The sequence below is a fragment of the Mizuhopecten yessoensis genome, unplaced genomic scaffold (assembly GCF_002113885.1).
Source record: "Mizuhopecten yessoensis strain PY_sf001 unplaced genomic scaffold, ASM211388v2 scaffold2369, whole genome shotgun sequence".
In the NCBI taxonomy this organism is placed as follows: domain Eukaryota; kingdom Metazoa; phylum Mollusca; class Bivalvia; order Pectinida; family Pectinidae; genus Mizuhopecten; species Mizuhopecten yessoensis.
In genome coordinates, this window is record NW_018404512.1 from 424,939 (window position 1) to 442,008 (window position 17,070).

At 37.2% G+C, this 17,070-nt stretch overlaps 1 protein-coding gene across 1 annotated transcript; it reads right to left on the reverse strand.

Moving 5' to 3' along the window:
• Positions 1–1,237: 1,237 nt before the first annotated feature.
• LOC110445789 (replication factor C subunit 3-like) lies at positions 1,238–11,821 on the reverse strand. Its single transcript, XM_021490578.1, has 8 exons — positions 11,692–11,821; positions 8,064–8,269; positions 7,642–7,739; positions 7,079–7,260; positions 6,539–6,675; positions 3,538–3,636; positions 2,616–2,685; positions 1,238–2,167 (listed from the first exon to the last, which is right to left on the reverse strand). The coding sequence occupies exons 1-8, from the start codon at positions 11,776–11,778 to the stop codon at positions 1,979–1,981; spliced, it is 1,068 nt and encodes a 355-aa protein (XP_021346253.1). The 5' UTR covers positions 11,779–11,821; the 3' UTR covers positions 1,238–1,978.
• Between the last annotated feature and the right edge of the window lie 5,249 nt (positions 11,822–17,070).

A 17,070-nucleotide genomic window follows, 5' to 3' on the forward strand; every position in this document is an offset into this window, starting at 1 on the left:
GCAATGATCAATTCTATTTCTTTCATATTAAGTACTGTACTAGTAAATATGTGAAATGACAACTCTTTGAAGGTTGGCTTTCATACACATCAGTATTAAGTTTAGATCAAAAGTTACCTCGAGGTGCATTTACTGTTAACATGACTCGATCAAACAGATTAGAGGGAAGAAGAGAAAAGATCGAACTGACAAAGAACTAATGAAGATGGGACAAAGGTCGGCGCCAAGATCCCTCTGGGATCTCTTGTATTAAGATGAAAACACCTGGCCTCACAAAACCTCAGAATATGGCAGTTCAACAAAACATCTGCCATTAACTTTTACAAACATATTAAACTGTCAATTTAATACAGGAACTTTTCCTTTTGAAGATCCGATTGCTGAACTACTGGGAACTTGCTTATAAAATACTTTTAGCCTATAAAATAAAATTCATCTTAACATTTCATTTCATTTCAGATAAAATGAACCGAGCCTCCTCCACATAAGGTCACAACTACTCCATTATAATTTCGGAAAAGATTTGTAGCCCACCATCTTCTGATGATGGGATATTCAAAATAACTTCATCTGTGGTCTGTCTTAACAAATTGTTACCACTATTTCTCAGAAGGCACTGGAAGGATCGTTCTGAAATGTCACATGTATGTGAACGTTCCCGATGGAAACTAAGATGGCCAATAGGCGACAGTCTTGATCCTTGAGAGTTAAACTTTGACAGCAACATTATTCAGGAAGTGAACGTTTAATTTCCGAACCCGATTGGGAAAATAAGATAGCCATCGTGAATTTCGACAGTTCAAGTTTGCTTTTACAACATGTACACTGTATTTGTGAAAAAGTACTAGACAGATCTTTAGTTGATTTTCATTGGTGCTAAGTTGATTGTTTCAAATTGAGTCTGATCAGAAAAATAAAATTGCCACAGATAGCCATATTGGATTTTGATCATTCAAGTTATCACTTTTTCAGATTTTTCTCAAATTTCAAGTGTAAGTTCTTGTTACACAGAGCTGTGCTAGTAAAGAGCTCGTCCAACAACTTCACTCTCAAAGAACACTGTCATACACAGTAGTATGAAGTTTGATCAAAGTTACCACAAGGTGCATTTACTGATGGATCAATCTTACATAGAGCTCTCTCTGGCATCTCCCGTTATATATACTTATTTGTTTTTGAACTCTATACAACAGTATTCAAAGGTTAAGTATATATGCAAAAAGAACTACATGTACATATATTAAATTTATTTTATACATTTTTAATATTCAATTTTGAAATAATTTATATTTCAAATAGCACATTTCATGAATAGATGCTTAATTCCATAAGATGACATGGAATCCCAGTTTAACATGCACTGTCCACAAGTATCATTCACACAACGAGGTCTCTAACAGCCAGTCCCTTTGTCATCAACTAAATGACTGCATCAAAACACATTGTCCTGAAGAAAGCAGTAGCACAATGAATACAAAAGATATATAAAACAACAGAACACTGCTTTTTGGTCAACAATCCTTCACCATGGCCAATTGTATCAACATAATGGTGACCAAACTCTGCACCTCATTCGCCGATCCTCACAATGCCGCGGTAATTAAACGTGGAGTTGGTGTAAACTCTCACTAGAACCTGTAACAATGGCAGTAGTCCTGGAAACCATCACTAATTGCAACAGGTAGCATTTAAATGATGTAATAACAAACTTGTTAACAATCTCACAATAAACCCTAATTGAAATACCACATTCTAACAAAACGCGGCACGTAATGGTTACCACAGTAACAGGTATGTGTTATCATGAATGACTCAACAGATATTGTCTGTGAAACTGTGATGAATAGCACTTGTCAGAACTGATATGCAATGTCTTCCTGAAAGAAACATTTGCAGGAGGCAGTATATATTATTCATCAGAACACACCTGCAAAGCCTTCCTCAAAAATGGTCTCCATATGGTCATTTACAGGTTAAATCAGAACAGGTCCGCAATGCCTTCCTCAAAGAAACGTTTGTAGATGGCCATGAACTTGGCCACAAATGCCTCTAGATGGTAGATGGCCTTCTGCCCAGTCTGTAGTCTGTGTTCATAGTATGCTGCAGATTGCACTACTTCCAATTTAAGTTCTCCATCACAATTCTTCACCAGCTCTTGTAGTAGGCCCTGAAATCACACATCAATAGAACTGAAGACCTGGATAAGGTGATGAATCAAACAATAATGATGTCAATGAGTAAGTTAAGTGCTATTTATTATAAATGAGTGCAGCGTGAGGTGATATGAACATTCTAAATGAAATATGTCTCAAAGACAACTTCAAATTAGTGTACAACCTAAACAGTAGAATGGTAAACATACAATTTCAACTTACAGCAAAATATGTGATCCATCAAGTTTGATTACTTCACTATCCTTGTAGGTTTTGTTTTAGCCTATATGTGATACAGGTATATAGAAGACAAGACAACAGTGACACTATTCAGTATTCTAAGGGGAATAACTGATGTCAAAAGAGATCTGGTTTATACACAGAAAACAGTGTAAGTGCCAGGATGTCAGTTAACCCGTAGAACATGAACTATCTGATAGGAAGCATCTTTCCTTAGCTTACCCTCATTATAACGTCAGCTGGTATACAGTGTGTGATCAGTTCATACAGACGTGCCCGCACCTCCAGTAATCTGGTAACAATAATTGAAGATACAAAATTATAGACAGGTAACACCTCTCAGCATACTCAGCGTACTCAGCATACTCAGCATACTCAGCTCAGCATACTCAGCATACTCAGCGTACTCAGCGTACTCAGCATACTCAGCATACTCAGCGTACTCAGCATACTCAGCATACTCAGCGTACTCAGTAACTCGACACAACACAAACTTAGTCTACTGAAGCTTTCTCTGCTTTCATATTTATCACCTCAATTTGAAGTAATTTCACAACTTCAAGATAAACATATCATCTTTATACTATTTTATACCATCTACCAGTAACATGACAATTCCTTATTACAGGTTGTCAGTTTAGAGTAATCGAAAAGAGAACAACTTCAGCATGGATTTTTCCATTTTGGACTGGTTTTTTTGAGGGAGAAAAAGAATGTCTGCTTACGACAGGTGACATTGTGAACCATTTTAAATGTTAATGAGCGCACACACAGAAGATTGTTTTCAAAATATTGTTCTACATAATTTTAATGGTATTCCTCTGGGCAAAAACAATCGGAATAACATTTGTCATTGACCGGTGATCTTGAAGATCATGAGACCTGGAATTTGATTGGAAGATAGGGTAATTTCCATATCCTGAGCACACAGATAAAGGCGGAACACCAATGCTTATGATGATAAAATTGTTCTCCAAACAAACCCTATAAATACCTTTATCTTTTACACATGAAAATTTAAAAAAAAAGAGCTCTGTTTCCCATATCTGCTTTACCAGCATTTACTGCTTCATTGGAATCAACAACTCAAGTAGGTTTGAGGTGACTGATTGAGAGGTGACTGTGATAATTTTTAGTGTCTTACCTTTTTGGTGACTGTTGCTCGACAATGAGATTTGCCGTCTCTTTCAGATACAGTTCCCAATCAGGCTCTGTCACTTCCTGGTCAGGTCGGAAAGGGTACCTTTAAGTATATCATAGGGTCTCACTTTAGTTACACATAAGACAAGATACACCTGATCATTAGCTACATGTTCGGACTACATTGGAGTTATAGACTTGCACATATACGTTACTGTAAGCTGCACCTGTGTTACATGTGACTTACTGTTGACCTCGACCTGTGTTACATGTGACTTATTGTTGACCTCCACCTGTGTTACACAAGACTAACTGTTAACCTCCACCTGTGTTACATGTGACTTATTGTTGAGCTCCACCTGTGTTACACAAGACTTACTGTTAACCTCCACCTGTGTTACATGTGACTGACTGTTGACCTCCACCTGTGTTACACAAGACTAACTGTTAACCTCCACCTGTGTTACATGTGACTTATTGTTGAGCTCCACCTCTGTTACACAAGACTTACTGTTAACCTCCACCTGAGTTACATGTGACTTATTGTTGAGCTCCACCTGTGTTACACAAGACTTACTGTTAACCTCCACCTGTGTTACATGTGACTTACTGTTGACCTCCACCTGTGTTACACAAGACTTACTGTTGACCTCCACCTGTGTTACATGTGACTTACTGTTGACCTCCACCTGTGTTACACGAGACTTACTGTTGACCTCCACCTGTGTTACACAAGACTTACTGTTGACCTCCACCTGTGTTACATGTGACTTACTGTTGACCTCCACCTGTGTTACACAAGACTTACTGTTGACCTCCACCTGTGTTACACAAGACTTACTGTTGACCTCCACCTGTGTTACAGGAGACTTACTGTTGACCTCCACCTGTGTTACACAAGACTTACTGTTGACCTCCCCCTGTGTTACATGTGACTTACTGTTGACCTCCATCTGTGTTACACAAGACTTACTGTTAACCTCCACCTGAGTTACATGTGACATATTGTTGAGCTCCACCTGTGTTACACAAGACTAACTGTTGACCTCCACCTGTGTTACATGTGACTTATTGTTGAGCTCCACCTGTGTTACACAAGACTTACTGTTAACCTCCGCCTGTGTTACATGTGACTGACTGTTGACCTCCACCTGTGTTACACAAGACTAACTGTTGACCTCCACCTGTGTTACACAAGACTTACTGTTGACCTCCACCTGTGTTACATGTGACTTACTGTTAACCTCCACCTGACTTACATGTGACTGACTGTTGACCTCCACCTGTGTTACAGGAGACTTACTGTTGACCTCCTCCTGTGTTACACGAGACTTACTGTTGACCTCCACCTATGTTACATGTGACTTACTGTTAACCTCCACCTGACTTACATGTGACTGACTGTTGACCTCCACCTGTGTTACAGGAGACTTACTGTTGACCTCAACCTGTGTTACATGTGACTTACTGTTAACCTCCACCTGTGTTACATGTGACTTACTGTTGACATCCACCTGTGTTACATGTGACTTACTGTTGACCTCGACCTGTGTTACATGTGACTTATTGTTGACCTCCACCTGTGTTACATGTGACTTATTGTTGAGCTCCACCTGTGTTACACAAGACTTACTGTTAACCTCCACCTGTGGTACATGTGACTTATTGTTGACCTCCACCTGTGTTACATGTGACTGATTGTTGACCTCCACCTGTGTTACATGTGACTGATTGTTGACCTCCACCTGTGTTACATGTGACTGACTGTTGACCTCCACCTGAACTGTTAACCTCCACCTGTGTTACATGTGACTTACTGATGACCTCCACCTGTGTTACATGTGACTTACTGTGGACCTCTACCTATGTTACATGTGACTTATTGTTCAATTACATCTGAGTTACAGGTTACTTACTGTTGACCTCCACCTGTGTTACATGTGACTTACTGTTGACCTCGACCTGTGTTACATGTGACTTATTGTTGACCTCCACCCGTGTTACATGTGACTTACTGTGGACCTCCACCTGTGGTACATGTGACTTATTGTTCACCTCCACCTGTGTTACATGTGACTTACTGTTGACATCCACCTGTGTTACATGTGACTTACTGTTGACCTCCACCTGTGTTACATGAGACTTACTGTTGACCTCCACCTGTGTTACAGGAGACTTACTGATAACCTCCACCTGTGTTACAGAAGACTTACTGTTGACCTCCACCTGTGTTACAGGAGACTTACTGTTGACCTCAACCTGTGTTACATGTGACTTACTGTTAACCTCCACCTGTGTTACAGGAGACTTACTGTTGCCCTCCACCTGTGTTACAGGAGACTTACTGTTGACCTCAACCTGTGTTACATGTGACTTACTGTTACCCTCCACCTGTGTTACATGTGACTTACTGTTGACCTCGACCTGTGTTACATGTGACTTATTGTTGACCTCCACCTGTGTTACATGTGACTTACTGTTGACATCCACCTGTGTTACATGTGACTTACTGTTGACCTCGACCTGTGTTACATGTGACTTATTGTTGACCTCCACCCGTGTTACATGTGACTTACTGTGGACCTCCACCTGTGTTACATGTGACTTATTGTTCAATTACATCTGAGTTACAGGTTACTTACTGTTGACCTCCACCTGTGTTACATGTGACTTATTGTTCAATTACATCTGAGTTACAGGTTACTTACTGTTGACCTCCGCCTGTGTTACATGTGACTTATTGTTGACCTCCACCTGTGTTACATGTGACTTATTGTTCAATTACATCTGAGTTACAGGTTACTTACTGTTGACCTCCACCTGTGTTACATGTGACTTACTGTGGACCTCCACCTGTGTTACATGTGACTTATTGTTCAATTACATCTGAGTTACAGGTTACTTATTGTTGACCTCCACCTGAGTTACATGTGAGGTATTCTTGAAATTCATCTTCATTACATGCTATTTATTCTTGAAATTAATCTCAGTAATATGTTACTTACTGTTGAACTCTGCAAGCCTCACACATCAGCAGGGCACGACGCAGGTTTCTGTTACTTTTTTTAGCAATTTTTGTAGCTAGCTCCAGCGGCAAGCTTAGTCCCTCTTTCTTACAAACACTCTGAAGGATCTGACCTATCTGGAATAGAGAAAGAATACATGGTAAGTATGTTGACAAAAGATTGCATTATTTCACAATGCTAATGAATGCATTCATTTTGATTTACATGTATTTACCTGTTCTACAGAGGGAGTTTATGCACTGATCTTCACACATTTTTTAATTATCTGTTGTTCTATATACAGGGTGTTGTCAACCCTTCATCCACTAGCTACATCCAGATTGATATTTACCTGTTCTATACAAGGTGTTGTCACCCCTTCATCCACTAGTATAGCTACATCCAGACTGATATTTACCTGTTCTTTACAGGGTGTTGTCACCCCTTCATCCACTAGCTACATCCAGACTGATATTTACCTGTTCTATACAGGGTGTTGTCACCCTTTTATCCACTAGCTACATCCAGACTGATATTTACCTGTTCTATCGAGGGAGCTGCCACCCTGACCCCTAGGCACCTGCTGCGGATGGCGGGGATAACCTTGGAGGTAGAGTTACAACAGAGAATCAGGCGACAGGTAGCCATATACTTCTCCATAGTTCTGCGCAGGGCATGTTGGGCGTCCACACTGAGACGGTCAACTTCTGTCAGAATGACCACTACAGTACAAATAAAGGACCACTTTTACTATACAAACAACACAAAGGTCAATGACATCATTGAAATTCTAAGATGAATACACAAGGAGTTTTCTGAAAGTGATTCCCTTTAGATCTTTAGAAAGTCTTGACAGCTACACAGTGATATGTATTGCTTAGTTTTACAGAAAAATACAGGCTGTTCCCTAACAATAACGTGTTTTCCCAAAATGAAGAAAAAAATAACAAATTTTGTCCCAATTTCAATAAAAAATAATGCCATATTTAGCAAATTTATGTAGGAACAGTGCAAATGTCCATTCAGCTTGTATTACACTTAGTAAGATCAGAAATTTGAACTAAAATGAGCTTGTTTGTCCATGTAATATTGATGAGACTTACCTTTAAAGCTTTTCTGTGATGAAGTCTCAAGCTGGTTTGTCTGTGCTACAGTTTTAATGAGCTCCTGTATGACTACTCTGTCATTGTTTCCTACATCACTGTAAATACAGCACACAATAATACCAGACATGTAATCTCAAAAATAGACACGCCATACATTATATGATACATTATATACATAGACTTGTTATGCCCCTTCCAACTATTTGTTAATAACTAGTACTACTGGGCCCACTTAAATAAAACATCTACACTTTTGAGATTTCCTCAAGTCTAAGATTTCCAATAGGCAATACATTGCTTGAGATTTTCCTTAACTTTGAGATGTTTTATACAAGTGGGCCCTGGCCTTGCATTGACCTCTACAAGTGATACAATATAGATTTCTGACCCCTACCACTATGGGCTATAAAGCCACTGACCTTGGGTTGACCTCGATGTGGTAGTTACTAGAGATTGTAGATATGTCCATCTTTTTTTTACTGGGTGTGGTGAAGTTGTGTTGCTCTATGCGTAACTTTTCAACCCCTGACCCATACAGCTCGCGCAGGAGGCACATGATCCGTGTCTTCTTGCCCACCCCAGAGGGTCCATACACAATCAGGTGTGGGAAATCCCCACTGTTTACCTGTAATGTGAAATGGTTGCAAATTTATGACTTTAATCATACATATACAAATTTGTACATTGTCACTGATATCTATTCATTGAAATGGTCAAGTGGTCAAAATAATGTTTCTTGTTTTCATGAAAACAACTGTCATTTAATTATATATATAAATCAAACTACATATTGTTGGAGGACCTGTTTCGATGCTGTTCAATGTACCTGCTTGTGCCCTGACCTTTAGTGCATCAGTGTACGGGTAATTGTGAAAGTAAACACTTAGTAATTAATGCCTGTGAAGATCAAAGCTGAAAGGAATAATAGATTTTGGTATTCAAATACACATTTTTTTGTATTCAAATATTCTACTGGAAATTTTCACAATCTTAATACTGTGGATATTTTTCATACATGATGTGAACATGTTTTAAAATTTGAGCAATTAATATCACGTCCTAATACATTTGAAACTAAAGTGTTAGAAATATCAGTGGTGTGACTTAAGATTTAAAAGGTTCCTAAAGATTTTTACATCTCATATATCAAACAGAACATATCGGTCTGTTATCTGGAGTGACCATAGTCATTTAATGAAACAGGAACTCAGACAATTTTTCAAATATCAAATTGAAATTTGGTATACAGGTGTATTATATTCATGAATAACATATTTTTGATGTCGCTTAAAAGGAATAAAGTGTGTGAAGAGACTAAAACCGCTTTGCTCAATTACTCTTTCACGAAGCATTAATTTAATTCAGACACACCTGTTATGATCATTACACACCCTGCAGTAACTAGGAGAACAATTTACCACAGAATCAATGTAGATTTTGAGTTTGTGCAAGTTTGCGCGAGTTTGGACTTGGATGAGGAAGTTTCGAGGAAGCTTGGTAATGGCCAAAATGAGTTAGTCTCCTTCCCTGTGAGGGAGGTTTGACAGCTATGCGACTGAGTTTCGTATTAATGTTCAGTTGAGTAAATGAAATTAAATGACAATTTCACTTCAGACCTTAGAGTTAGACACTGATTACCAGATATGCTAACTCAGTAACTGTAATCAGCTTTACATAGTTCCAGATGTTTTTAAAATTTTAAATGATATTTCTCTATCAATTTTACAAAAGCTTGTGGAGAGGAAATAAGTTTTTTACAACCTGAGACAAGATAACCTGGTAAAGATCCCAAAGGTAAACACCTCCACATATGGTAAGAGATCTTTTCGTTTTGCTGCTTCCCAGGTGTGGAACAGCCTACCAAATGAACTTCGATAAGCTGAAAACTATAGGTCATTTTGTGGGCTGCTTCGCACCTGGAACAAAAATGTCTGCTTATGTGCTATCTGCACACACCATATTGTGTGAGTTGTCCCCCTTTGGAATCTACCAAATGTTTTCTACTTCAACTCTTTAATTTCACTGTTGCTTTTGTTATTTAATTTAATATACTTCAGTACTATCAGGCGCGTATCTGCAGGGCTGTTTTGTATGTGCATGCAGAAAGTCGCACCAAAGGTGCGAAGGCATTGTAGGGGGGTACGGAGGCATGCCCCCCAGATGTTTTTTTATCGTGCCATCTGGTGGCTTTTTAGATACATATTTGAGTGTTTTAATTTAATTTACAGACAACATTTTTTGGTTGATTCATTCACTTTATTATTGGAAAGCATCGCAAAAATTCAAATGTATTTCAAATGCGAAATACAGCTCTCTTTTTTCTCCTTTTTCTCTCCGACAAAATTGTGTCGATTGTTGGAATTACCCGAAAATATCCGTTCCGTCGTATCTCTTTCCTGATGAATCTAAATTAACTAGATATTTGAAATGTCGGAGGCAATATGAACAGATTAATTTCAGATTTTTTGCTGTTGTCCCCCAAACCCTTTTTATATCATCAACATTTCTCAGAACATTAGATGACGGTAGCTCCTATATCGATGTTTAGATATATGTATACATATATATCCAGTAGCCCTACTGAATAAAGGACTAGGACTACTCTTAAAAAAATACTTTATCAGTTCATGACAGGGACAAATGAAGGCCTATATAATGTCACAGATTAGCAAAAGCTACATATACGTGGCTTTTTTTCTGACTTTGGGGCTTTGCCTTTTTCATATTACATTTGCAGGCGAAGTGAATGTAAAACTCAGATGGATCCTATACGCCCATATATCCGCCCTAAAATCTTTAACAACAATGCTAGTAACAAATCAATCTACAATTGTTATTCAGAAGACCTTTAATTGGTGAAAAAAAATACACAAAACTACATCCTTTCCGGAAAAACAACCTGCCTCCGTTGACCTAGTTGTATTTCATGACAATCGCTTGTTAAAATGTTGCCGTGTATGGAATTTGAACTCGTGAGCTTTTCCCCATCTTTTTGACAGGATATCGATATCCACCTTCACTTTTAGTAAGACGAATAACGGCCTCGCTTGTATTCCAGATATCACAGGTAACAACAGTCAGACTGATCAGAACTGTGTTCGGTCGGTCCGGCATTACTAGGCCCTAATACTAATAGCCATTTTAGACTCGTCGATGCCAAAGTTAATGTCGCAAGTGGATGTTGTTTCATGTGAACCTACAGGTGCTTGGAAGAAGTCATGTATAAACTTGTTTTTCAAAGATGATGCAGGTTTTCCGTTGGCTTTGCAGTCATATTTCCGATGTTGACAACTTTAAAAATACTAATAATAAAATCGGCACCAGGTACCCTATAGGTTGGAACTTCCGGATACGTTGTATTGATTGTCGGCTGTCGGTTATTCAGTTAAATTTAATATATTTTTCAAATGAACCACACATCATTTAATTGACACAAATAAATAAAAATATAATAGTATATTTGAATTTTTGATGTGCCTGCAACTGCTTATTTGCTTATGTGGCAGCTACGCACCTGACTATACTTATTATATATTTGATATTTATTTTAGACCCGAGCTGCATTATTTAAAAGATCATAACTTTTTACAATATCATAATTATAGCTGTTTCAATCTATGACTTCATTGTCTCTTTTTAATTCACACTATATTAGTGTATATCCTGTAAATTTTTACACTTTGTTTCATTAGCATGTATGTACATTACACTATGATAGTGTCTTAACTTGTGTGACTTTCAAGTGTTCACTATTAAATTGTTTTGCAAAAATGTGATTTCATATACTGTATATTTTTGGCATATCTAATTTGAATTGTTGTCTTGTTTTTATATATTCATAAGTACTATGATCCTTGTTAAATTTTACATATGTTATGTTGCAAGAATAGCACTACAGTGCCAATGTTATTATGTTACATGTATATGCGACTTTGAATAAAGCTTCTGGACTATTGACAATGCATTTCAATGGGTCTTTCAAAATGGTAGTAACTTTCAATTCATACATATCACGACGTAAAATATACCTGATTGCGTTATACAAACCAGCTTTTTTAAATGGGCCGCTTGCTCCTTGTGAAAGTCAAGCTTGTTAAGAGAATTAGGACGATGTTTATCAACCCAAAGACTCATCGTGATGTTGTGGCGGGCAGTATTGCTTCGATTGCAATTTCGCGGGAAGATCGGAATCTATTAAACGTTTGGGTGGAAGCCTAAAAACCCAAAGTATTACTCAAGCGTTGTGGTGACTACGGACACCTAGGGCCTGTTCGTATGGATTTGTTCTTTTCTGAGCTATAGGCTAACGTAGCTTTATTGTTACACGTCGTCAAATAAGAAGTGTTTTGTATACATTTTAAGTATTGAAAGTGAAAGTTTTCTCAAGACAAACTAGATACAAAAATTGATTTTGCTAAAAGGAAATTTTAAAAGTTCTTAAATTTAGAGTCTAACAGTAGGCCTACCTGCAGGTAGATTCATGTACACCCCAAAACCACCGATAAGACCACAAAAAACCACAGACGACACTTAAATAATATTCAGTTAATATTATGATGTAGTAACATGATTTTCGGCATCAACTGTCAATTCCTTCAATTCGAAATTACGAGAGTATGGTATATGTGTTACCTCCCTTGCATCGCGATGTTACGGATGAAAACTAAAACTAATTACAGTCAGATTATTTGATCATAACCATTTATTTTGGTAATCAAATTTTAACACATATATATACATAGATTACAAATACAACGATGAAAATAAGATTGTTAAAATATGTGAAAATACATTTGCAGTACATAAAACATGAAATTGTCATAAAAGAATTGTTGAAATAAATATTATTTGAACAAGTTGTCAGAATTTTAAACAATCAGTTGATAAAATAAAACAATTTTATATGGAAGTGTGTAATGAAAACGTTATGATAAAAATAAAACGAAATCAACAAGTATAATATAAAATGAAAAAAATAAACCAAATTAAGCGGATCTGGTTTACTTATCCCAAGAGATATCTTCGTAAATAATGGAAAAAATATATATCCTAAATACTTGGAATTTAAACAACACTATAAAATAACCTAAGGAAAATGGGGGATGAAGAATTTATGACATTAAATATAATTAAACTAATGAATGACACAACATGTCCATTTGCGAAAAGCAATATCTGAAGAGATAGCGGATCATGTTGTGATTCACCTATACAATAATCTATTAATATGTAGCATAAGAGAAATGGGGGAAATGAAATGAAGACGTAACACAAAATTCCCTGTACAGTAGATACTTGTGACCCAATACTCATGGAACTGGCCTATTGGTAGTTTTTACTGTTCTTGATCTTTCAGATTTTTGTCTTTTCCTTTGACGTGGCTTTTTGCCACAGTTTTGCTTCGGTTTTGGGCACAATAAGTCTGTGCCTGAAGCCTTAGCAAAGTTGCTTTCGCGGGTAATATTCTTTCTTTTGGCCAAAAAGGTCCTGAAATATGCGTCTTTTTCTCTTTGTGTTTTTTTTCTCTCTCCAAATTTCCTGGTCCACCTCAAATGATGTAGTTTTGCCTTCTAGCCTAAAGTTGCCAGTTCCATGTAATGCCCGTCTTAAATCAAGTATCTGCATTTGAGACACTAAGGCCATTTTTTCAACTAGCTGAGGTAATTTATGCTGTTTGAAATTGGCAACCTGTTTCAATCTGTTATTAATTGACTCCGAATTGTTGTTGGTCCAAAGAGCATTGGCTTTCTTTTCCCGAAGAGGTGCCATGACATATGCTTTGATTTTGCATTAAAGAAACTTTAACCAATAATGCTGAAACTTTGGATTTTTTTCAAAATATTGTTCAAGCTCTGCTTTTCTTGATTCATACTCAAGATCATCTTTGCTGAAAACGATTCCGTCTTCGCCAAAGACGATGTTGATTATTCAATTTATTCAAATATACATCAATGTTCATATATACTTCCCGTTATACTTAGCAATATATTCAAATAGACATCAATGTTCATATATATATACGTCCGGTTATACTTAGCAATTTATTCAAATATACATCAATGTTCATATATACGTCCCGTTATACTTAGCAATTTATTCAAATAGACATCAATGTTCATATATATATACGTCCCGTTATATTTAGCAATTTATTCAAATAGACATCAATGTTCATGTATATATATACGTCCCGTTATACTTAGCAATTTATTCAAATATACATCAATTTATTTAGTTAGGTAAACTTGTTGCAGGGGAAGTAACTCAAATACGTATAGTTGATATTACTCGCGTCGCTATAACTATTCAATTAACGGGAAACATAATTATGTTACATAATGCCAGAAAGCAGAAATATAAATATCTATGAGTGTTAAATGTATTTGTGTTTTTTTTGGTGTTTTTGTGTGTTTTTTTGGTGTTTTTTTTGTGTTTTTTGGGGTGTTTTGGGGGTGTTTTGGGGTAAATCGCGCTGCCGCATGTAGGATGCAATATCTTTAATCACAGAATTAGATAAGCTATCTAAGTCCGTGCTTTAATGGACGAATTGTAATAAAAAACATCATCTGAAAATTATTATACCCATAGGTGAACATATGAGGCGACTTATATGGGCATATAGAGGGATTTTCCTTCTGTGACCTTGACTTAATTCTGTCTTATGGAACATCGCGGTCCGAAGATTGCAGGAAATAAATCGATCTGCTGTCTCGATTGTTACCTTTCGTAAGTTAATTTTGATTAAGTAGCAGGTAGTATACATATGTTTAGCTGATGCAGGATCACCATGCATTCATGCATAAAAAAAGTATATAAATGCTTGACACAGCGGACACACCAATCGAAAGGCCTAGGGATGAGGTATCACGAAGCAAAAAGCGCGACTATAGTTTGAATTTCACGTAGTTATCAATAATAAGCGGCGATAACGAATTGCAACCTATAAGAAAAAAGAACGATTAAAGGTTGTTATTTCGTTAAACAAAATCCGAAAATATTTATACACCCTAGCTCCCTACACACACAACGCACTAATTTTTGAATACATGCCAGCGAAATACACCCCCCCACACAATGTACCTACACGTATGTGTCTTACTATAACCCACCAAAATCAACTCGAAATGTACGAACAACAAACATTAAATCAGTAAAAGTATATACCGACGGTGCCTGTTTTTACAAATCATTTCATTGACTGATATCCAGTTGTTTCTTATACAGTTATTTCCCTTCTTCCGCAAAAAATGCATCCTCTAAATCGAATGGTTCGTTACTTACTGGATACACACACTCTCTGTCTGCAACCCCAACTTATGTCATGACAAAATATAAGGCTCGCGGTAGGCTAATTGATGAGTTTCAAGTACCAAAAACCTGGCCAATCGCTAGGCATGTCCTTTAAAGAAGAGATACACAGACGATTTACCGCTACGCTGCCGCGCGACATCCAGGTCTATGTATTAAAAATGAACTTTTCAATAAGGTAATTCTTTATCCCAATTAAACTGTCCTCTCGGCAGATTTGCATCAATTTCATTGTTTGTGTCATATTGTCACATGCCAAGGTCGCTCAAGGTCGAATCCTTCAACCTGATTTTGATTTGCTGGTCATTAACTCGAATTGGTCACCAAACTTCTCGAAATTGTAGTAGTTTGTAAGAAGAAGACGCTTATATTCTTCTATTTTTTCTAAGGATGGATAATTCAAGGTTGAAAGATTTTTTTTACTAAAAAATCACGTTTGCCCTTTGACATGAGTGGGTCTTCATGTCTTGATCACAAGTTTTATTCACTAAAAGAGTTACTTCATAAAATTATTTTCTCCAAATTCAATTCTACTCGATTTATGGCTTTTTTATTTCTCAATCCAGAATGCAGGTGGGTTATTACCGCTGAGGGTTTTGTTCTGAGGCTGATATATAGAAAGAACAGCGTCTTCACAAACGTCACATTATACTTATCCAACCGACTAACAAATGACGGAACCCTAGTAAAATAAAACATTAACAGGAGATAGTCGGTATCGTTTGCGAGACAGATCTACTTAATTTTCAATGTGTGCGGTTTTTCATCGGTTCCGTCACGGACTTAGAATTCCGTGGTTCCGTCAAATATTTAGTATATTTTACATTAATTGTGATTTATATTATCAGTTAACATCACGGACTTGGATGATTATATGTAATTTATACGATTCTTGAATGAATTGACATATGACCCTCATTTGGCCCATACTTTATTTTTTATGAACTTTACATTATCTGGTTAAAAAAGCAAATAAAATCACGTCATAGGTGGATCCGGGGTCGAGGTGGGATGAATCATACGTATATATAACTACTGTGATTTTAAAAGACACAGTTCTTCCGATGACGAAAAGTTCGAGGGGTTTCGTTATTTTACCTCACAAGAAAAGGTCTGTGAAATTATCAATTAGTTGTCGTCAATTGCAATTTCACAGAAGCCGGGCCTTATTTGGAAAGTTATGCGCGATTGGAGTATAGCTATATAGGTTCACCGCCAAGCAACCGGTACCATGGGTACGGAGAACATGCGAACAGCCATATCTCAAGGCGAAAGCACTTCCTCAAAGTCAAACAAGAACTGGACAAAAATCTGAAGCGAAAACAGGTGCTGCACAAGATATATACCTGCTACTTCAGTTTCCCCGCGGTATATAGTACTAAACCCACGGCCGGTACACTCAGACGTTGATTTTGAAGAAACGCATCAATACGTACGTCAATGATTTCATTATTAGGTTAGCTGATGACCCCATCATCCTTTATGCTTGTCAATAGACTAAAGGGTATGGACAGTGGATGGGGAAAGAATGTAGTAGTCTAGAATGTGGTGTGAGAAAGGAAGGTGTGGAAATTGGAGTAAGAAAGTAGGGTAAAGTGAGTGAATAAGGAGGGTCTGGTAAATTGAGTGAGAAAGGTGAGGTACAGTAAGTTGAATGAGAAAGGAGGGTGTGATAAATATAAGTTAAGTGATATTTGGTGTGGATGGGGTTGGAAAGTGGATGAAGTTGGGTGAGTAGAATTTAAGGAGGTCAAGAGATTGGAGAGCATGGATGATCAGTCAGGGTGTGGAAAAGTGGACAGATTTTTACAGTGCTTTTTTTTGCTCAGTGTTACAGCCGAATACAGACTGTTTCCCGTAGCTTAAAAGTGCCTTATTTTTCCAAAATGGCAAAAGCATGACGAATATATTGCCAATTTCAATAAAAATTGTGTGATACTTTCCTATTTCATAAAGGAACAGGCTGTGTACAATTTAGGTTAAATAAACCCACTGATATAGGCTGTGTGATAGTGACGTTTGAGAGTGTAGGCCTGATTGGAGGAGATTAATGGTGTGAGATTGGATGCAATATTTGAGGATATTGATAAGAGATTTGAGGGTGAGGGTGAATTTATG

Excerpts from the sequence above, each read along its gene's own strand:
- LOC110445789 (XM_021490578.1), bottom strand. The coding sequence starts at position 11,778 with ATGAGTCTTTGGGTTGATAAACATCGTCCTAATTCTCTTAACAAGCTT. Across the intron at positions 7,740-8,063 it reads CACATCGAGGTCAACCCAAG|TGATGTAGGAAACAATGACA; the intron begins GTCAGTGGCTTT and ends CTGTATTTACAG. Across the intron at positions 2,168-2,615 it reads CAGCTGACGTTATAATGAGG|GGCCTACTACAAGAGCTGGT; the intron begins GTAAGCTAAGGA and ends GTGTGATTTCAG.